This window comes from Barbus barbus (assembly GCF_936440315.1).
Source record: "Barbus barbus genome assembly, chromosome: 14".
NCBI lineage: Eukaryota > Metazoa > Chordata > Actinopteri > Cypriniformes > Cyprinidae > Barbus > Barbus barbus.
The window spans coordinates 28124324-28148177 of record NC_136742.1 but is presented as its reverse complement, the minus strand read 5'-3'; the positions used below and the strand labels follow the sequence as shown (position 1 = coordinate 28148177).

General features: G+C 35.8%; 3 protein-coding genes across 4 annotated transcripts; all 3 read right to left on the bottom strand.

Annotated features, from left to right (window-relative positions):
• Positions 1-349: 349 nt before the first annotated feature.
• Positions 350-14039, bottom strand: LOC306880010 (choline/ethanolamine transporter flvcr2b). Of its 2 annotated transcripts, XM_079433272.1 has the most exons (12): positions 13876-14039; positions 13240-13769; positions 11026-11167; positions 7544-7684; positions 6017-6084; positions 5716-5819; positions 4303-4413; positions 4002-4107; positions 3759-3870; positions 2896-2951; positions 1524-1634; positions 350-1198 (listed from the first exon to the last, which is right to left on the bottom strand). In XM_079433272.1, the coding sequence occupies exons 2-11, from the start codon at positions 13762-13764 to the stop codon at positions 1566-1568; spliced, it is 1434 nt and encodes a 477-aa protein (XP_079289398.1). In that variant the 5' UTR covers positions 13765-13769; positions 13876-14039; the 3' UTR covers positions 350-1198; positions 1524-1565. The 2 variants fall into 2 exon arrangements, with proteins under 2 accessions (XP_079289398.1, XP_079289399.1); XM_079433273.1 differs by lacking the exon at positions 1524-1634 and having other exon boundaries at positions 13876-14032.
• A 1754-nt stretch (positions 14040-15793) lies between these two features.
• LOC306880144 (trace amine-associated receptor 13c-like) lies at positions 15794-16780 on the bottom strand (the record flags this gene model as incomplete). The annotated part of the gene is made up of 1 exon (XM_079433474.1): positions 15794-16780. The coding sequence occupies one exon, from the start codon at positions 16778-16780 to the stop codon at positions 15794-15796; it is 987 nt and encodes a 328-aa protein (XP_079289600.1).
• A 3821-nt stretch (positions 16781-20601) lies between these two features.
• Positions 20602-21588, bottom strand: LOC306880404 (trace amine-associated receptor 13c-like; the record flags this gene model as incomplete). The annotated part of the gene is made up of 1 exon (XM_079433892.1): positions 20602-21588. One exon carries the CDS (start codon positions 21586-21588, stop codon positions 20602-20604), a length of 987 nt encoding a protein of 328 aa, XP_079290018.1.
• Between the last annotated feature and the right edge of the window lie 2266 nt (positions 21589-23854).

Genomic DNA, 23854 nt, shown 5'->3' with positions numbered 1-23854 from the left:
AATGGAATTTAATACCCGTTTATATTAGAGAGTATGCAACATTTAGTATTTTTAAAACTACGCTTAAAGTATGGCTTAAAGAAAATCAAATATGTGATCATTGACTTGCTTTTTGGAGTATGATGTGATATTGTATTTTCTGTGACTGAATATTGTAATTTTGTTACAACATCCTGCCCAGGGACTGCAGATGCAAAATAGCTTTATAGCTAACTCTGGCACAACTTTTGTTGTGCATTGTCCCTGTATAAATAAATGAAATGTCAGTGTCCGGTACAATAGGCAGGTAGTAATGATACTAAAAACATTTTACAAAACATTTTCAAAATAAAATTATATTACAGTAATGTGCTTTAGATGTTAGATTTTTTATTATTTATTACAATTTATTCAGATGGTCTTTATAGAACTTCCATTAGGGTCAAAAAACTAAACAACTGTATAAAAACAAAGAAACAGTTATTCAGTATTACTGCACAGATTGAAACCAAGCTTCGGTTTCTATTCTTAAGTTCAAACAATACTGAAACACTCCACATTCTTATGAGTTTCATCACAGAATTTTTTTTTTTCAAACTTTCAATTAGAAATTGTTTGAAGATACAAAATTTTAAATGTTAACAATAATAATTTAAATCATCATTTGGTAGTTAAAAAAAAAATAGAATATATCCTACTTGAGATGATTAGTGATCAAGTAAACACAAATGATCACACCATACAAACAAAAAAAAACACCTGATCAATGCTGTTATAAACACTCGACGCAGTTCAAATGAACACACACACACGTCTGGTCAGCTATCCTTGTAGGGACTCTCCATAGGCGTACTGGTTTTTATACTGTACAAACCATATTTTTTAATCGCCCTACAGCAACCCTACACCTAAACCTACCCCTTACAGGAAACTTTGTGCATTTTTACTTTCTCAAAAAGCTCATTCTGTATGATTTATAAGGTTTTGTACCCACGGGGACCTCAATTTAGGTCCCCTCCATGACATGAGTCCCCACTGTGTGTATTCAGGTTTAAGTCCCCACCAGGCTATATAAACCTGTACACACACACACACACAATGATTCAAAAGTTCAAGGACAGATAAAAACTACATAACATAAACATGCTACACGATCTGTCCCAGGATCACATTAGAATTTGGCTTCAAAAGTTTGTGCCGGTGACGCTTCCACAGGGCCCTGCAAACACAAAACACATCATCAGTAACAGATATCAGTAAAACGGCGCCCCCTGTTGGCCACAAACCAGTTTCATGCACACATTTGCAGTTAGTGGATTAAATGATGGTTAAATGTTAGTACACATCGAACGCCAAACTACAGTGAACCCACACTCACGTACAAAGCTCAAGGGTGAAGCGTTCAGACAGAGTAGGCAAAAAAATCATGAACACTGGACTCTGAGAGAGAATCAAAAGCACATATGAATCACTTTATAAGCGATAATTAAAATAAACCTTATCGATCGTGAATCAGAAGGGCTGATCGTGTGTGCCACCCATACCTGAACCACAGTGAGCAATAAAATCAGGCAGTGATTGACTGATCACATGTGTGTGGAGGGGAAGAGAGATGTCCCACTATGATTCTGAACGTCTGACCTGCCCAATGCTGCCTGTAGACACACACACACAGACCTGTAAACATGAATGGATTTGGACAGATAGGAAACTAGAAGAGAGAATGAGATGATCAGAGGAGGTTGAGTTAAAAACATCCCATTCATGATGAGTGGAAAATAGAATAGAATATGTGGAAAAATGGAAAGGAAGAACAGAATAAGTGGAAAAGAAGAATGGGAAGAGTAGTCTTTTTCAGTTTTTGAAAGAAACTAGTACTATTATTCACCAAGAACACTGAAAATTGATCAAAAGTGTCATTTACAATGTTCCAAAAGATTTCAATTTGAAATTAACAGTTTTTTGACTTTCTATTTAAAAAAATAAATGATCTCGGTTTCCATAATGTATGACATAATGAGTGTAATTGTTTTCACTGATGTGCAACCTGTGCATATATGTTAACATCTAAAAAAAATGTGTTTTAGGGATTCTTGATGACCCTTTAGTCATTTAGTGTTGATCACAGATATAAATTACATCTTAAAATTTATTCACATAGAAAACTGTTCTTTTAAACTGTAATAATATTTCACAATATTACGGTTTTACTGTATTTTTGATCAAATAAATACATCCTTAGTGAGCAGAAGAGCTTTCAAAACCAAATCCAAACCTTTGAAAGAGACAATGATGTAGAAAAACAGAGCAGGATAATTGTAAAGAGAGAGTGAATGGGATGCGTGGATCAAGAAAACATGACATGGCGTGTAAAGATGAGCAGGACTGATGGTGAAGAACAGGATGAAATGTATTTATAGAGCTGGTATGATTCTCAGAGCATTTCCCATGTGACATCCGATCACAGCGCAGGAATTTCAACACAATAAAAAGATCAAACGCGCAACAGGAGTTGCTCAAGGCCGAAGACCCTCGAGAATCTGCAGGAACACGGTTACATTCCTGCTGTGGACGTTTGAAACAACAGCTATCAAACCAAAAACACCTTTGAATGAACACTGGAGTTCAGCTTAAAAACACAACAACACAGAAACATGAGATGGAAACAACAGGAGTGTCATTTTCTCTAATATCTGCAGCACATGTTAGTGGGCATTAGATGATTTCTGTTATATCAATCTGACAAACAAGAGACACACTAGCAGAAAATACAAAACATGAACTTATTGCTGGATGGGATGGTTATGTAAACTTTAATCTGATTTATATCACCAATATAACGCATATAATGTATAAATTGTAATTGTAACATGCAATTGTGTAAATGTTTGCTGATAAGTTTGGTTTGATACTTACAGCTGCCATTGCTTGTTGGTTTGCCAGCTGTCTGCGCAGATCAGACTTAATACAGGCTGAGATAAAGAACAGAAATGCAATGAGACTCACATAATTACATTTAACATGCACCAAACTATCTACTAAAATGACTGCTGCAACCTGTAAGCTCTAGTCTATCTAATCAGTATCTGAATTGTGAAAATAAAATGATCAATCTGATTAGACAAGTCGTTGTCAACAGAGAAACAAAGTTTTAAAGTAATTCAACTTTGTACATCTATGCATAAATGTTATATGAAGGACTATAATTATTCCACAATACACATGAACTTTTATTGCCTGGAAAATTAGCTGAATATTAACCAGGATTAACCATTTAAATAACTGCAGCCAATATTATTATTATAATTATACAAGTTTATAACATTTAAACCATGTTCCATCTAGCCCTGACCTGGCATTTATGAAAAACACGATTGTCCTGACAACACAGCTAACCATTTGATTAAAATCGACCTTCATTTTAGGTGCTTTTTACATGTACAACTAATGTGAAGAGACACAGAAATCCCACCTGGCTCTGTGTTTGGACCTAGAATGGTTCTGACTATAACCATCCCAAAACAATGTTTTTTTCTGTGTTTAATAGATCATACATTAACTGAAACATTAGAGGACACCGCAGCTTTCAAAATGTCACATGTATTTTAATATACAATGCTTTCCAAGAAGAATTATCATCACCAGGAAGCAAAACATTCAAAAGTAACTAGACCAAGAGTAAAAAATAAACAACAGTTTCACAATCCCTCAAGTATGAGCTCTATGCTTGATTAAAGAGGAACAAATACTCAGGTAAATGAGTATAGAACGATCTGCACCTGTAATGAAGGTTCCTATCAGCAGGAAGGCACACAGGAAGAGATTTCCAGCAAGAGTATTAAACGAGTCCATAATTTTCCCCTGACAGATCGTAAATATGATCCCGAATACCTGCAGTAAGAAATCACAATCATTAGGATTGCTGGTAACTCCATATAATCTCTGTAAAACATTATAAACTTCAATACAAAATAAGACACACTCTTACAAATAACAATTATCATTAAATATCATACACAAACCTGTGCAGAGCAGTTCAGAAGTCCTGAAGACGTCCCCTCAGACTCTGGGTAAGTCAATTCGACAGCAAACTCAAAACCGAGGGGAAGGTAACCCGTCATGAAGAACCTGCATAAATAACACACAAACAAAACATCTAAGGCAAACTTATAAATACATTTATTTATATCTATATATACACATATATAAAGAGAGAGAGGTTTTTATTGTAACTCAGACATAAAACAAAACAAACAAACTGTAATAACAACAACAAAGAAAGTATAAAACAAAAGATGTTTTCCATTTGAAATCTTGTGGTACCCGAGGGCTCCTGCTGTGATGAAGACCACCCACAGGTGACCCAGATCCAAGGTAAAAGCATAAAGCACCAAACCCACAAGCGACATCACATACACAGCTAAAGTCGTTTGTCTGTGGAGACAAGACATAACAGAGACACAGGACAGGTTACATCTTTCATCAAGATCCAACATGTAAATCCAAGTATTACTGGACAAATTAGTTTTATCATCTAATTCATAGCAGCTGCAAACACATCCAGAAAAAACATTTCAGTTTATTTCGTAAATCAGCATAAGTCTGAATCTAACATATATCTGGGTGTTTCATCAAAACTGTAACACAATGATAGCACAACTGTTGAATAATCTCAATTTGTGTAACAAAATATATAAATCATTTTCACATCATAAAAATATAAATTATGATTGCTTTACTTTTTGTTTGTACTGGTAATTTTTTTTTTTATCATGGTTTTCACATTTTTAAGACTGAAAAACAATTAAATCTACACTACCATTCAAAAGTTTTGGGTCTGTATGATAAAAAAAATTAAAAAAGTAAAATTAATACTTTTATTCAGCAAGGATGCATTATATTTATTAAAATACATGTATAATGTATTAAAATATTTCTATTTCAAACAAACAATGTTCTTTTTAACTTTCTGTTCAACGTAGAGTCCTAAAATATATTATATATATATATATATTTTACAGTTTTTCCTTGAGCAGTAAATCAGTATATTAGAATGATTTCTGAAGGATCATGTGACACTGAAGACTGGAGTAATGATGCTGAAAATTCAGCTTTGCATCACAGGAAAAAAAAATTACATTTTAAAATATAACAGTTATTTTAATTTGCAAAAACATTTCACAAGATTACAGTTTTTTACTTTTCTCATTAAATAAATGCATCCTTGGTAAGCATAAGAAACTCTTTTCAAAAACATAAAAAAAAAAACTTTTTAACCACAAACTTTTGAACAGTATAGTGTATACATAAAAAGTATTTGAAAAGAAGCAAAAGTACATTTCAATAAACTCCAGAGACACAATAAGTCTGACGTTGAAGAAACACTCATTAACCATTTTATTAATTAGCAATTTCTGCAAAATATTGTGTGTAAATGTGAAACATTTTGTTCTTCATTCTGCTGAACAAAAGAAACATCACAACGTCCAGGAGGCGAAATGCATGCTGCGAGGGGTCAAATACACTAAAACAAAAGGTCACAGGGTCAATAAAGTCTAGGTTCATGGGTCAGAGATTCAGACACCTGGACAAACACACTAAACCAAAGCATATGAACAGACTTGACGGGTGAAGGACTCAAAAACACACTTATCTTCAAGGAGGAATGAAGACAAATGTTTATCAAGCACTGTCGTTGTCTGAAAGACATTTTAAGATTAAAGTCCAGCCTCTTACTTGTATGTCTTAGATCGGTCTAACCAGAACCCACAGATGAGGGATCCCACCATGCCAGCGATCACGATGGTGAGGCCGATCCTGCCGGCGTTCACCTCCTCTCCCTGTTCAAAGCAGAGCAAATTTTCACATGCATTCTGTTTTACTAAAAATCAGTTCTTCTGGATAAACAAATGAAATAAATAATGAAACCCACCAATAATGCTAATAAAAAGAGTTGTGATTTCAGTAATTTATGTAAATTATGTAGGTCAGGGGCTTTCGTGATTGGCTGGATAGAAGGTGGGTGGGAGGGACTTACAGGATACTGTTCAATGATCATTCGGTTAAGAAGCGTACTGACAGCATAGAAACAGCCAACATTCAGCCCTGAAGAAGAAAGACAGATGAACTCAAAAACAGACACAGGCTGAAAGCATAAACTTGAAATTAAAACAAGTAGCCTGGCAGACAGCTGATATGGTGTGTATCTGGTAAACCGTAAACGTCTTCACATTTCTGAAGAAGCTGTAAAGATATAAAGAGCTCTGCATTCTTGCAGGATTATTTCTGTCAATGTTCAGCCAGGTTAAACGCAGCTAAAGGCTTCTCATGCAAGTGTTGCACAGGTGTGTGTGTGTGTGTGAATAGATCAAACTCTTACTGTTAATGTAGTTCACGTCAGTCAAGTTATGACTATTTCTGTTTAGTACTTGTTTTATTTTATTTTTTTCAGAAGTCAGTCATTTTCCATTTACTTGCAAAATCTTGCAAATGAAATTACATGAAATTAATCTTCATGCCTTCACAAGCTAGTCGTAGCTAATACATAACTAATATATACACTAACATTTAAATGTTCATGTTTTTGAAAGAAGTCTCTTATGCTCTCCAAGGTTGCATTTATTTGATCAAGAATACAGTAAAAACTGCAGTATTGTAAAATAATAAAGTACCTGTTTTCTATTTAAATATATTTTGAAATGTAAATGCGAAGCTGAATTTCCAGCATCATTACTCCAGTCTCACGTCACATGATCCTTCAGAAATCATTCTAATATGATGATTTGCTGCTTAAAAAAAAAGTCTTATTATTATCAATGTTGATACAGTTGTGCTGCTTTTTCAGGATTGTTTGATGAATAGAAAGTTCACAAGAACAGAAATATTTTGTAACATTAAATGTCTTTACTGTCGCTTTTGATCAATGTAATGCATCCTTGATGAATAAAAGCATTCATTTATTTAAAAATATTAAATGACCCCTTACTGACCCCAGGCTTTTGAATGGTAGTGCATTTATAAATAGCTCAAATGTATATTTGAATTTAAATGTATAACATGAAATCCACAGCAATTTTTAAAATATAACAAATAATATTTTATTTTAGAAAGAAAGGGAAAATAATGTGGCTGAAGCTGCTACACAATTTGGCTTCCTGATTTGAGACTAGCAGGTGTAAGATACTAGGGCAAAGCCAGTTTTTGTGGCCCATAACCGCCTTTCTAGCACCAGCATCCTGATTACAATATTCTATAATATTCAACATATTCTATAATATATGGATCAAGTCCCTTCATTGTGTTTTGTGTGTGTATGTGTGAGCGTGTTTTTGACTATTTTTATAGGCACAATGTGACTACGACTGTAAGTAACAGCAGATGTGTGATCTGAGGAAACATTCATGTCTGTAGCAGGATAAGTTATGTACAGAATTTAAAAGACTATGGAACTATTCATGCTAATGTTTTCAGTAACAAACTACGATTGTGTGTATGGCAAGCAAGCATAATGAACCCCAGTTTGAGGTCCTGAATGGATCTGTTGTGCACAGAGTAAGACATTTACCATAAGTGATGACGAGGAGGATGAAGGCTTTGTTGCGGAGCAGCCTGAGGATGGAGGCTGTATACGAGTAGCTCTCTGGAGAGATCTGCCGAGCCGCGGCCTGAGCGTGGGTAGGTGGGATCTCCGGACGCTCCTGAAACACTGACGAGAACATAAAAACACAAACTCATCCGGTCACCAGTCACATACAATCACAGAGAACTCTTCATTTACATAGCGTCATTGTCAGGCGGAAGCCTCATATATCCATATTTTCATCAATCAGTGCTATCATTCTTTATGTCTGTATGTGAAATAAAATTAAAATTACTAAAACTGAAATAAAATTAAAGATAAACAGAATATATATATATATATATATATATATATATATATATATATATATATATATATATATATATATATAATAAAGATATGCATAAGAATATTACACAAAGTATAAACAACAAAATGATTAAATGATAAGCTAAAATTGGAATGAAACATCACATGTACATTTAATTAAGCCAGTCCTAGAATACACTGTGAACCCCCCCAAAAACAAACAAAACATCCAAGCTGTTGAGGTTTTGGCACAAACCTAATATGTTTGATAATATATATATATATTAAAAAAAGTCATATTATAAAATAAAATGTCAATTATGTCTTGTGCATTAAATACAAAAGGTAGCCTACATTTGGATGGAAATCTTCTTGAATCCAATGTTTTGACATCTATAAATGTTTGCGTTTGAGTAAAAATTTAGCCTGCTGTCCCCAAAACAGCAGATGACTGAACTCCATATTTGCTCTATCAAACATACAGTGGGGCAAATAAGTATTTGATACACTGCCAGTTTTTCAAGTTTTCCCACTTACAAAGAATGGACAGACCTGTAATTTTCATCGTAGGTACACCTCAACTGTGAGAGACAGAATATAAAAAAGAAATCCAGAAAACCACATTGTATGATTTTTAAATAATTAACTTTCATTTTATTGCATGAAATAAGTATTTGATCACCTACCAACCAGCAAGAATTCTGGCTCTCACAGACCTGTTAGTTTGTCTTTAAGAAGCCCTCCTATCCTCCACTCATTACCTGTATTAATTGCACCTGTTTGAACTCGTTACCTGTATAAAAGACACCTGTTCACACACTCAATCAATCAGACTCCAACCTCTCCACTATGGGCAAGACCAAAGAGAGTCTAAGGACACTAGGGACAAAATTGTAGACCTGCACAAGGCTGGGATGGGCTACAGGACAATAGGCAAACAGCTTGGTGAGAAGGCAACAACTGTTGGCGCAATTATTAGAAAATGGAAGAAATTCAAGATGACTGTCAATCTCCCTCGGACTGGGGCTCCATGCAAGATCTCGCCTCGTGGAGTATAAATGATCCTGAGAAAGGTGAGGGATCAGCCTAGAACTACACGGGAGGACCTGGTCAATGACCTGAAGAGAGCTGGGACCACAGTCTCAACGGTTACCATTAATAACACACTACACCGTCATGGATTAAAATCCTGCAGCACGCGCAAGGTCCCCCTGCTCAAGTCAGCACATGTCCAGGCCCGTCTGAAGTTTGCCAAAGACCATCTGGATGATCCAGAGGAGGTATAGGAGAAGGTCATGTGGTCAGATGAGAACAAAATATAACTTTTTGGTATAAACTCCACTCGCCGTGTTTGGAGGAAGAAGAATGAGTACAATCCCAAGAACACCATCCCAACCGTGAAGCATGGGGGTGGAAACATCATGTTTTGGGGGTGCTTTTCTGCAAAGGGGACAGGACGACTACACCGTATTGAGGGGAGGATGGATGGGGCCATGTATCGTGAGATTTTGGGCAACAACCTCCTTCCCTCATTAAGAGCATTGAAGATGGGTCGTGGCTGGGTCTTCCAGCATGACCATGACCCCAAACACACAGCAAGGGCAACTAAGGAGTGGCTCCGTAAGAAGCATTTCAAGGTCCTGGAGTGGCCTAGCCAGTCTCCAGACCTGAACCCAATAGAAAATCTATGGAGGGAGCTGAAACTCTGTGTTGCCCAGCGACAGCCCCAAAACCTGAAAGATCTGGAGAAGACCTGTATGGAGGAGTGGGCCAAAATCCCTGCTGCAGTGTGTGCAAACCTGATCAAGAACTACAGGAAACGCCTGACCTCTGTACTTGTAAACAAAGGTTTCTGTACCAAATATTAAGTTATATTTTTCTATTGTATCAAATACTTATTTCATGCAATAAGATGGAAATTAATTATTCAAAAATCATACAATGTGATTTTCTGGATTTTTTTTATATTCTGTCTCTCACAGTTCAGGTGTACCTATGATGAAAATTATAGGTCTCTCCATTCTTTGTAAGTGGGAAAACTAAAAAAATCTTATTTGCCCCACAGTACACTAGATATTTAAAAACTCTGCAGCAGAATTTAAATCGCAGAGCTATTAGACCGAAACACCTCTGTTCTTGTTCTTTACTAAAGACTTACATAACAGGGCAGGTGAACTGGTTATTTTGAAGTAAATTAGAAGAACATTTTAACCTAAAAATAACAATTGTCATTTAACTCACCAACATGACTATTTCTTCCACTGAACACAGAAGGGGATGTTTAGCAGAAAACCCCAGCTATACATTACCATTCAATGAAAGCAAATAGGGAAGGGAACTCAAACAATTCCAAAAGCATTATAAAAGTACAATATGTTTTCCAAAAAAAGGTTTTGAAAAAGAAAGTGCATACATTTTTGGGCAAACTGTCCCTTTAACTCTTTAAAACATCTTGTGATTTTCTTTAATTGTATAGACAAGCATTTTTGCTTGTGAGAAAAGAACTGAATTCACGTGAGTGCAGCTCAGAATGTGACAGGATTTTTTTGTGGCCTTGTCAAGATAAAAATGGGTGGATCAGCATTTAGCATTAACAATGTAACAAAAAGCAAATAGAGTAAAAAGAGAGCAAAATGTGTTGAAACTGAAAGAAATCTAATTTCCCCTTCTGTCATTTGGGCTAAAGGTCAGACAATCATCAGCACTGACATACTCCATTTGCACTCGTACAAGCAGACTAACAAAATAACAGGCACTGTGTGCCAACAAACAATCATTTATATGCTATTATGTGTATAAACTATATGCTCAAAATTTTTATATGTCAATGCAGGAAGAAGAACAGGGTAAGACTCAACAAAAAGAAAAACAGACAGGCACTAGAAGATCTCACTTCATGCTGCCTACATGGACAGCCGCCTTCTAAGATAGCATCCTAATCTTCGTTGAACCTCTCAAATGACTGAAACTCTCTGCACAGGATGTCACACACGACTCACAATCAATTTGATTTAAGCATGCTGCCAAGATAGCAAGATAAACTGTTATCTCTGTGAGAGATGTGCAATTATTTGGATAAAAGAAGATATCACATGAGGCATTTTAATGATGTTGCATCTTTTCATACGAACTTTGGAATGAAATGGTATTGCACTTACCAATGACAACCAATACAAACAGGAAGGTGGCCACTCCCGCCGTGATGTAGAACATGACTCTGATGTGAGCCGCCAACTCATCTAGATCGTCCACATTTGGAACCAGTATTGGTGGAACTAGGAAGCCTATGGCAATCCCCAACTGAAAAAAACAAACATTTCTGAGGTTTCATGAATGCCACATTTCCTGCTAGGCTTGATTTCATACATAGCTGTGTTTTTATAACTGCACTCGCTTTGTTTCAATAAACTTCCTATTCCACTTCCACTTCCTTTCTCTGTTCTGAATCAGTACACCACGAATAAACATTTGGGAGCTAGCAAAGGCCTGTTCCACTTAATGGGATTCTGAGGACTCATAACTGTCATACAATTATGTGGTTGCACATGGTATTTACTAACAACACTTTTTAATCCTGAGCTCGTCCTCCATTTTTGTTGGCTTAAAACGGGTTTTCAATCTGGGTTCTAGGGACCAATTTTATATATATATAGTGTTCGAATTGTGTCAAAGCTCTTGGGGGGTCCCCCTAACCAGACCAACAAACCCCCCCACCCCCCGCGTCTGTCCCCTTCAAAAAAAAAAGAAAAAGAAAATAAATAAAATCTTATATAAATATCATTCAGATTTTTTGTCTTGATCAGTGAATTATGTGTACCAAACAATCACTAAGCAAAAAATAATTAAATATTTAGCCTATGGGTGTGCGATATAGACAAAATATGTGACCCTGGATCACAAAACCAGTCTTAAGTCGCTGGGGTATATTTGTAGCAATAGCCAAAAATACATTGTTTGGGTCAAGATGATTGATTTTTGCCAAAAATCCTTAGGACATTAAGTAAAGATCATGTTCCATGAAGATATTTTGTAAATTTTCTACCGTAAATATATGAAAAATTCATTTTTGATTAGTAATATGCATTGCTAAGAACTTAATTTGGACAACTTTAAAGCCGATTTTCTCAATATTTAGATTTTTTTGCACCCTCAGATTCCAGATTTTCAAATAGTTGTATCCCAACAAACCATACAGCAATGGAACGCAACACTTTTGTTTTTGCCCCCATTTTAGATGAGCTGAACTCATGATGCCATACACGCTGTCTGCCATCTGCCCTGTACAGTGAAAACCGGGATTCATCCGTGAAGAGAACACCTCTCCAAAGTGCCAGACGCCATCAAATGTGAGCATTTGCCTACTCAAGTCGGTTACGACGACGAACTACAGTCAGGTCGAGACCCCGATGAGGACAACGAGCATGCAGATGAGCTTCCCTGAGATGGTTTCTGACAGTTTGTGCAGAAATTCTTTGGTTATGCAAACCGATTGTTGCAGCAGCTGTCCGGGTGGCTGGTCTCAGACGATCTTGGAGGTAAAGATGCTGGATGTGGAGGTCCTGGGCTGGTGTGGTTACATGTGGTCGGCGGTTGTGAGGCCGGTTGGATGTACTGCCAAATTCTCTGAAACGCTTTTGGAGATGGCTTATGGTAGAAAAATGAACATTCAATTCATGGCCAACAGCTCTGGTGGATATTCCTGCAGTCAGCATGCCAATTGCACACTCCCTCAAAACTTGCGACATCTGTGGCATTGTGCTGTGTGATAAAACTGCACATTTTAGAGTGTCCTTTTATTGTGGCCAGCCTAAGGCACACCTGTGCAATAATCATGCTGTCTAATCAGCATCTTGATATGCCACACCTGTGAGGTGGATGGATTATCTCGGCAAAGGAGAAGTGCTCACTAACACAGATTTAGACAGATTTGTGAACAATATTTGAGAGAAATAGGCCTTTTGTGTACATAGAAAAAGTCTTAGATCTTTGAGGCAAAAACAAAAGTGTTGCATTTATAATTTTGTTCAGTGTATAACAAAATAAAAAATTACAATAAAATAATAGAAATAAAAAAGCTTAAGGCTGAGAAAAATAGTGTAAACAGTGTAAAATTATATATAGAAAGAGAGAGAGAAAGTTTAAACCTTAACAAATTGCTCAAACATTGGCTCAAAGAATGAAGAGAAATTGTGGGCGGGACTATCTGTTTGCTGACCAATAGCAAAAGGGGCGTGTTCAAGATACATGTGTGGAAACAGTCATTATTTTTACGTTTATGGAGCGAACAGGCAACACGCTTCAGCTATATCCTTCACAGTAAAGCACAATTAAATGAGAAATGCTATTATTATTACTATTTTACTGAAACCCACCTGATTCCCGAAGACCCCGATGGAGCACGCAGTGGACACTTCTTCCGATCCGAACCACACCGATGCGATGCGCGAGGGCATCCCGAGGATAAACACCTGAGCCACTGAGCACGTGAACTGACCCAAAAACGTGACTGGAAAAAGGTCCGGTCTCGCGCTGGCCACCTTGATCCACGTGCCCGTGCAATTCAGAGCCGCGGCCACGAGCGCGATGACCCTCAGCCCTTTTTTATCCAAGAGCCACGAGACGGGGAAAATGAGCGGAATGTACGTCAGCATGTAAATCATGGACATCCAGTCAATGGTGAAAGAGTCCACGCCGTAGAAGCGCATGAAGATGTTGTTGATGATTCCGTATTGAATCCATTGATAGGAGTTACACAGCGAATACGAGCTGAATAATAACACTATGACCCATCTCTTTTTATATAAATGCGTTTCCGGCGGTTCAAAACTCACCCCAGCATCAGTCGCGTCTGTTTTTGAGAAATATTTATTATCCACTGGCTTTGATTCATCATCCATTTTCACTGAAAGATTCATTCATTCATGTCAATCTACTGTAGTACTGTATAACATGTCAAACTCTGAACTAATTAAATACTTACTATACATGTCTGATTAATTACATCTTACCTGAGTTTAAATGCTAGTGGATAAAGCTCCCATATAACATTGGTGTATGTTCATCCTCTGCTCGGATTTAATAAAGTCTCCGGTTCCCGCAGCAGAAAGTTGAAAGTTTCGAAGTTCCTGACACAAAGTAACTAACTAGAGAAGAAATTATAAACACACTGGTCAGCAAAATGGGCGGGGCTTCACTGTAACGTCAGTCATGTGACATTCTTGAGCAAATACAACAAAGATAACATGTTGAAAACTCTCGAAATAAACAAACCCACATATATTATTATTATTATAATTTTTTTATTTTAATGGACAAATTTCATATTCATAAATGTAACTTTTCAGGAAAAAAAATCCATGTTTTATAGCATTTAAAAATGAAGTGAAGCATTATATTGAGTCCATATTGCTGTTCGAATTGTGCATTGTTTAATGTATTCCTATGATATTGTTAAAGCACTTTAAATTGTAATTGAATTGTATTGAATGTGTTAATAATAATAATAATAATAATAATAATAAACGTACAGTGTACGTTTAAAAACAAAATTAGTCTCCCAATAAAGTCTTTTTTGAACGATCATAAATTTTAAATTGTAATTGGAACATTATTTTGTTTTCTTTACTTTAACACTTTCCGATTTAGGACATGTCAATGAAATAATTATTTACTTATTTTGTGTAATGCAAATGAAGAACAAAGCACTATTTATTTACCTGGTTTATAAAGTAACAATTTGTACCTCGAAACTACATTTCCCATGATTCTCTGTAGTAGCGCAAAATAATAAAATACACAGATTTGAGCGCACATCACAATGGGCATTAAAGTACTTAGCAGATATAAGAGGACCTCTGATAATCTGCACTGTAATTACTGTCACGTGCTATCTGTTATTTTTCTCAGCACTGTCGGGATGGATCGGGTCGTTTGTGATAACAGAGCACATCAATTTATTGAATTATATTGCAGAGATGTCTGGAGTGGATTTCACCTTTTATTCCAGATACCAATCCTTGAAATTAATATATTTAAAGGATTATAATTTTTAACGTGCAAACACCCACAAAAACATCCTGAGAGTGAGATTTGAATGCGACTCAAAGGAGGATTCGACTTATTGATCCGCCGAGCGCCCCCTAGTGGCGAGACCATTAATCACACAGACTGGAAACACTCCGCTAGCCTCAGTTTACTGATGTTTGTGAGGCATAAGAAAGAGAGGGCGCCCTCTGCAAGGTTGGAGCTGGGTTTGTCAACCTTTGCGCCATTATTTGCTCAAGCTAAATATGAACAAAATTATAAATATTATCAAGCTAAGTATAATACACATTTACATCACATTGCTGATGCATGACATGATATACAGTGATATTAGTATCAATATGTAAGCTTAAAAATGTTAATTGTGAGATTAGCATGTTTTTCAATTCAATTTTCATCTTATTTTTGTATTTGTTGGCTAAACATAATACATCCACACTAGCCTATACTTTTAGGCAATGGGTAACTGTATTAAAAAGTAGAAGACCAAAGAGAAAAGGACAAGGATGTTATTTTTAAATGTCAGGTTGAGGCAACCGTCACATGTGTTTTATGTTATAATTTTAAACAATAAATTTGAATACTTGTTGGTTCAAACAATGCCATGCTTATAACCTATATTTACATTTTCATTAATAGTTTTGTCTCATAATTGTTTTGTTCTTCAACATTTCTGTTTATTACAAACATACCATGAAATACATGAGATGTGCTAATTACAAAAAGGAAAATAAAATACCCTGCACTATCATTGTTATACAGTATACTGGCATGATTGACAACAATATCCATGCCTTCACAGTCAAGTTTAATATATGACAAAAGCATTTGCCTATAGGCAAATCAGGTATAAATTAAGAAACAGTCTTTATATTTAGTGATTTACAGCACATTCATCAGTGATGAGTCTTTATTAAACACTTGAAATGTGAAAATTAATTTTAAACTTTTCTGAAACCAGGAATAGAATAAGGCATAAATTATGGGATTAATAGTGGAGTTCAGGAAGAAAACCATTACAGTGACATCTCTGACATGAAACAAATCATCACCACTGTATGGAATCACTAAAGAACAAATATAATATGGCATTAAACACAAGAGAAACACAAAGACCAGAATCCCCAGCAGGATAGCAGCTTTTCGCTCTGATTTATCACTGACTCTGTTTTTGGAGGATCCTGTGCTGTTGTGAACCTGAAGGGCTCTTATAGCAGTCGCATGCCTCTTAGCAATGACAAAAACATGTGTGTATAATATTATAATGAGTGTACAAGGCATTAGAAACACAACTATGAGATCAACAAATGATGAAACCCCATCTATAATAGCAATACACACTCCTGGACACGTGGCATCAGTGAAGTTTCCATTAACAGAGAGAAGAATGAGGTTATAAATGAGAGAAAACAGCCAGTTAAATAAAGTTGCTATGGAGACCACAGTGGGTGAGATTTTCTCCGAGTAAAGAAAAGGAGAACTTAAAGCCAAAAAGCGATCAACTGCTATCAGAGCCACAGTGTGAACAGACACGCTTGTTGCTTGAAAATTCACAATTTTTAAAGCAGAGCACATCACTGGTCCAGAAATCCAGCATGACTCAATGACCCATGACAAATGCAGTGGCATCACAAAAACTCCAACCAGGAGATCGGACACAGCTAAAGAGAGGATGAGGATGTTAGCAGGTGTGTGGAGCTGCTTGAAGTGACTCACAGAGATGATGACCAGCAGGTTTCCACACACGGTCAGCAGAGACACAGCTGCTGCGGCCACATACAGAATCACATAGACAGATAAAGAAACAGATCTCTCAGGACACAAATATTCCTGACACACATCACTTTGGTTCACTGCTGTTAGATTCATTATGAAATATTTGGAAAAATTATCCAAACAGAGTATCGTTCCATATGACTCTCATTATATAAAGTGCAACATATGCATAACCACAGATAAAGACCTCTGAAGATGCGGTTTGTATCTGCACTGAAACACAATCTTCATTTCTGGAGGTTACAACTAAAGTTGCCTTTTATACACTTGACATGTTGACTCTTTCCAAGACCAGCAGCATCAAGGGAGAGGAACATACAGCTGGGAGATCAACTGATTTAGAAAAGTGTCACACACAGCTCATAGAAAAGCATTAGGAAATTCAAAGGAAATCAAAAACTAAAAGTCAAAAATTCTATCCTTTAAAATCCTAATGTATGCATACATTATATATATAAATCCCCTTGTTAGAATATGCCTACTTCTCTTTGATATATGAAAAAATGTATCTTTATACACTAATTTTCAAGGTGCTGTATAAAATTTTTCTTTGACTGCACTAAAGCATAAAGATATTTAGGAAACATGCAACATTCACATACTTGTTTCTTCAAAAAACAATGCTACAGTCTACTCTGAAATGTGTGTTCCGTGACATGAATGTTTGTTTTTGTTTTGGTCTGTGTGACTCTGCCCACTGCCAGTTTACCCAGCAGTATTTCAATAGCCCAGGTTGGCAGTTGGTGGAAAACACAGCGTATTGCAGCCCTGGAAGCCAGCAAATGAACTGGGTCAGACATTATACATTCTATACCAGACCTAAAAAGCCTCGTCATCCATCTAAAAAGCTCTATGACCAGAGGAATATTAAAACATGGATAAATCAACTCATTAACTTACAGTGTGACTGTATGGAAAATCCTTTGATGAACAGCGCTCCCTCAATTAGAATAATTCAGATTCATCAAAATGATTGAGGATTTCTGCTCACGTAAATACGCAAATCATGCAAAATTATTAGAGAACGCAGCCCTTTATTTTTTACTTCGATTTGATTCACAAATGATTCTAATGAGTTGGATCTTTTATTGAATCGGTCGATATGACCAATTTTGTCAGTCTGAATGATTCTAGTTAAATATTAAAAGCTCTGAATCTGACAGAGCTTTTAGACCTGATCTCGTGACTTTATAATTGAAATACACAGATATTATGATGTTTAATGCTTTTAGCTATTATGCGGCCCGCAGTTGGAACCAGCTTCCAGAAGAGATCAGATGTGCTAAAACATTAGCCACATTTAAATCAAGACTCAAAACTCATCTGTTTAAGTGTGCATTTGTTGAATGAGCACTGTGCTATATGTCCGAACTGACTGCAATAAATTTTAGGTATAATCATTTTCTTTAAATTTATTTTAAATCATTTTCTATATCATTTTAAAATTCCTTGTTTTTATTATTTTTATTTCCATGTTTTTATTGATTTTAATGTCTATTTCACTTTCTTTTATGTAAAAGCACTTTGAATTACCACTGTGTATGAAATGTGCTATATAAATAAACTTGCCTTGCCTTGCCTTTAAGGCCTGGATCATGGCACTTGAAACAGTATGATACTGAGTGTTCACATAACATTTAGTTAGACTATTTGAGCCCACACACACACAAAAAAATCCACATTTAAGGTTTCCTTATCTATTAAAGTTTTATAATGGTATATATTGAATTACAGAGAGGAGACTGGAGCTAGGGATGGGCTACATCTCAGTCTATATTTATTGGAGCCTCATTTAAAACAGATCAACATGTGTTAAATGAACTGTATCTCTGCAATAATTGAGGAAACATTCAATAGCTGTTTTGTGGTCAAGATTCATGTTAAATATGATAAAATAAGGCTGAAAAATACATTAACCTAGCTGTAAAAATAATTTTCCAAATTCGTAAATAAAACAAAGATTATTGGTGCACTGAATTATTTATTTTTTTAATCAAATTTACGTTTTTTTTTTAAGGTAAGTGGTTGCAATCAATTTATTTGAGCTACATTTAAATAAATTTAGTTGACCAACTTTCAACATGTTTTTTTTTTTAATGTTGCTAAAATAAATTTTTGCAACCACTTACCTTAACAAAAATTTAGTAAATTCAATTAATCATTTAGCATCATTTTAGTATCATTTAGTATCATGATTTTTTTTTTCAGTGTGTATGTTTTACAAGAAAATACTATTTCAGTTTAATTCAATACGTTACCTGCCATTTCTTTGTAATTGCAATTTACCAGCAATTTCTGAGTGAAAATTCTTTTACACCATTTTTTTCAAAGTACAACAGAAAAAAAGAGGGGAAACATTAAATTTTTCATTCAATGACTTAAAGCATATTCATCAGGGATGAGTCTTTATTAAACACTTTACAGGTAAACATTAGTTTTAAGCTTATCTGAAAGGGATAGAATAAAGCATAAATTATAGGATTAATGGTGGAGTTCAGAAATAAAAATATTACAGTAAAATATCTGACATAAAACAAGTTGACACTGTCATATGGAATCACTAAAGAACAAATATAATATGGCAATAAACACAGAAGAAACACAAAGACCAGAATCCCCAGCAGGATAGCAGCTTTTCGCTCTGATTTATCACTGACTCTGTTTTTGGAGGAAAGTATTTGGAAGAATCATCCAAATAGAGTATCGTTCCATGTGACTCCCATTATATAAAGTGCAACATATGCATAACCTCAGATAAAGACCTCTGAAGACACTGTTTGTATCTGCACTGAAACACAATCTTCACTCCTTGAGGTTCCACAAAAAAGACGATATTCAACTCATGTTGTCTTTTATACACTTGACATGTTGACTCTTTCCAAGACCAGCAGCATCAAGGGAGAGAAACATACAGCTGGGAGATCAACTGATTTAGAAATGTGTCACACACAGCTCATACAAAAACATCTGAAATGTAAAAATAAGTAACATCTCATCATAAATGCTTATAATCATCTCTGTTTTCAAACATCCCTTTGAATATACAATATATGCAAAATGCATTTTTACTTCACTTTGCTATCACATGAAGCACAAGAAAGGGTTAAAAAATGGCATGGAAGCAGCATGAAAATCAAATGGCAATGTCAACCTAGAAGACGAACATCTAGATTTGTGTTCATCATATTACACAAATGCATAACAGGCGATTATTTTTTGTCAAGTAGCTTGTTAAGACAGTTGTTAAGGGCTATTGATATAACTGGAACAACTACAGTAAGTGATTTTGCAAAAGTATTCATTATTTCTGAGTTACAAAAATAAAAAAACATGACAAAACAGCTCTCTGTATGTGTACTCGTAGGCAAATATAAAAACATTTGCTTTAACGAGTTGTGATATCGGCAAACTTTATACTCAAAGAACTTGCTGTGCATGCTCTCAGGCAGGTTTGCCAGGTCTCGTAACAAAACCAGGCCAATTGTTACTCAAAACAGTCCAGTCGCTTTCCGGGGGAAATGGCTTTCAAAATCACATTCCAGGGGGTCCCACCTTAGTCAAAATTGTGCTCCGGGGGTGGTGGCTTTTGTTTCAGCCTGCATTAGCAGTATAAAAGTCTTCATCCATGAAGGTTTTTACATTTTATCATAGTTTTAAAATATTTAATTATGTGGAAACTAGCTGTCCCACTGAGGAATTGTCAATCTCAGGATATGAATTGCATCTGGATAGTAATGGCGACAATATTCAATAGCTATTTTGTAGCCAAGACTTTAAAGGTTGTGTAAATTGTACTTGATATGGCAAAAGAAAAAAAAACTATATTCTGGCACTATGATGAAAAATGCTATGTACTATCTGAAAAAGAAACTACACAAAAAAGTAGGGAAACATTCTGTATTAAATTCAATGACTTAGCGCACATTCATCACGGATGAGTCTTTATTAAACACTTTACATGTGAAAATGAATTTTAAGCTTTTCTGAAACCAGGGATAGAATAAGGCATAAATTATAGGATTAATAGTGGAGTTCAGAAAGAAAAATATTACAGCAACATTTCTGACATATAACAAGTCAGCATTACTGTATGGAATCACTAAAGAACAAATAAAATATGGCAGTAAACACAGAAGAAACACAAAGACCAGAATCCCCAGCAGGATAGCAGCTTTTCGCTCTGATTTATCACTGACTCTGTTTTTGGAGGATCCTGTGCTGTTGTGAACCTGAAGGGCTCTTATAGCAGTCGCATGCCTCTTAGCAATGACAAAAACATGTGTGTATAATATTATAATGAGTGTACAAGGCATAAGAAACACAATCAGAAGATCAATGAGAGATGAAACTCCATCTATAATATAAACACATTTTCCTGGACACATGACATCAGTGAAGTTTCCATTAACAGAGAGAAGAATGAAGTTATAAATGAGAGAAAACAGCCAGTTAAATAAAGTTGCTATGCAGACCACAGTGGGTGAGATTTTCTCTGAGTAAAGAAAAGGAGAACTTAAAGCCAAAAAGCGATCAACTGCTATCAGAGCCACAGTGTGAACAGACACGCTTGTTGCTTGAAAAGTCACAAAATTGAAAACCGAACACATCACTGGTCCAGAAATCCAGCATGATTCAATCACCAAAGTCAAATGAAATGGCATCACAGCAACTCCAGTAAGGAGATCGGACACAGCTAAAGAGAGGATGAGGATGTTAGCAGGTGTGTGGAGCTGCTTGAAGTGACTCACAGAGATGATGACCAGCAGGTTTCCACACACGGTCAGCAGAGACACAGCTGCTGCGGCCACATACAGAATCACATAGACAATTAAAGAAACAGATCTCTCAGGACATGAATATTCCTGACACACATCACTATGGTTCACTGCTATTAGATTCATTGTGAAGTATTTGGAAGAAACATCCAAACAGAGGATTGTTCCTTGTGACTTCCTTAGTATCAGGATTCATGGATTCAAATGTGCCATTTGTATCTTCAGCAGCTCTGAAGTGCTCATCATCTGAAACACAATCTTCCCTCCTGGAGGTTCCACAATAGACGTGCTACAACCCATGCTGCCTTTTATACACTTGACATGTTGACTTTTTCCAAGACCGGCAGCATCATGGGAGAGGAACATACAGCTGGGAGATCAACTGATTTGGTTCATACAGAAAAAAACAAACAAACAAACAAACAAAAAAAAACAACGAGAGAGATGAAGAGTGACATATAGATCTCATTCAAAAACTTAAGTTGGCTTATATAAAGAATATACGTATAAAACTAAAATCTAAATAATATGTTTGCAATTTATACATTGCTGGCAAAAATTTCAGTGGAGCATTTGTGCATAAAATCTGTATTGAATTGTAAATTTACTATAAAATTTAGATCACAGAGACACAAAAATGACATAGGCCTACTCGGTGACCCTAGAATCTAGAAATTTGTTAAACCAATAAAAAAAATTAAACAGATAGGTTTAGAAATTTAATAACTATGAGATTCTACAAAAGAAAATTATTTTTAATAAAAAAAAAAACATGCAAAATGCAGCCTAAATGTACAACCAACAAATGACAGTTTATTGGGTTTTGAAAATGACCTGCCTTTCTTCACTCAAAGATCTTACTGAGAGAAACATGGAGATAGTTTCGATGTATTTTTTCAAAGTCCTTTCAAGGCAAGTAATTTCATTCAGCGGCCATCTTTGAAACGCCTCTTGGGCAGCTATTTCAGTCATTTAAGTACAACTCCAATCTATTTGAATGGAGAAACATCAAATTCATCAAAGATTTTCACCATGCTTACAATTACATTCCATATTTGAAATCACCAATGAAATCTGACAACAATGACATTCTCACAAATGCTGTTTCTTATGCTCAGATAGGCAATGCGTCTAAGCTCGCCCAGAACAGTGTTGCCAAACCCCTCCCTCAGAAAATCTCTAGAACCACCCTCAAAAGTCTCCATTTTTCACAAAAAGTCACCAAATATGAAAAGAAAGTAAATACAGGTAAATTTGGTAAAGGTAAAGGAAAGTACACACACACACACACACACACACATATAACAAAAAAATCTGAAGTGAAATTAGGAAATGCTTAGGCCTACTTTTAACTCTACACGACACATTTGAATCAGTAAATTCTTCCTGTGATCAGCAAGCACATTAAACATGATGGAAATGATGTAAAGACACAAAACACAAATAACGTTGGGCATCACTGTCCTGCTCAAATACAACAGATATATTATGATTCTCCAAAAACAAAACCTTTATTCATACAAACTTATTTCAGTCAACACACTCACAAACATTACTATTACTAAAAAGTAAGTGCAAAATACTGCATCCCAATGAGAAAGTAGCTAAATTTGGCGACAAAATCCCCAAATTGGCAACACTGGCCCAGAACACTGACTGTTTCTATAGCAACCGGAACTTCTAATGGCAGCTGCAGTCGTAGATGTATATATACATATATATACGTAGATGCCTCATTAGCGACTGTTTCTATGAGCCGCTATACGTAAGCGTCCACCATATTGCAGCGGTAAACTTTACGTCATTCACCATAATAATCACTGAATATTCGAAAGATGCCACAATCATGCAAAGAAATAGGGCGTTTATATATGTCTATGGCTGCAGTGACACAATGACTTTACCAATCAGCTATTGGCTCTTCTATGCTCAGGGCACCTTTTTGAGCCATTTTGACGGGCAACTTGTGATACACGGGCAACTGCCCAGTGTATCATCAGCCTTATGTAGAAGGTGGGACTAATCCACCATATTGCGCGTTGCACTTTCTCCAATTAATAAGCAATAGGTGCATCCCAAGTCGCGTATAAATTCACTATTCTATGATGTTTTGTAGGATAAATAGTGTGAGTAGTGCGTTCACACTGAAAATTCCAACAAAAAAGGTGCACTTTAACCCTTGTGCGACCTTATGGACATTTTTGTCCATTTCAGTTTTGTCTTTTGTTATAAGTGTGCCTGTGTTAATTCCAACTGCATAAATTTTGTCTCAGGTGTTTATTTTTATTGGAATTTTAATATTTCACCCTCATTTCCTTCAAAAAATCAATTTTACCCTCCATACAAAAAATACTCTCAGGACCTTAAGGACAAAAATGTCCCCATTGAAACC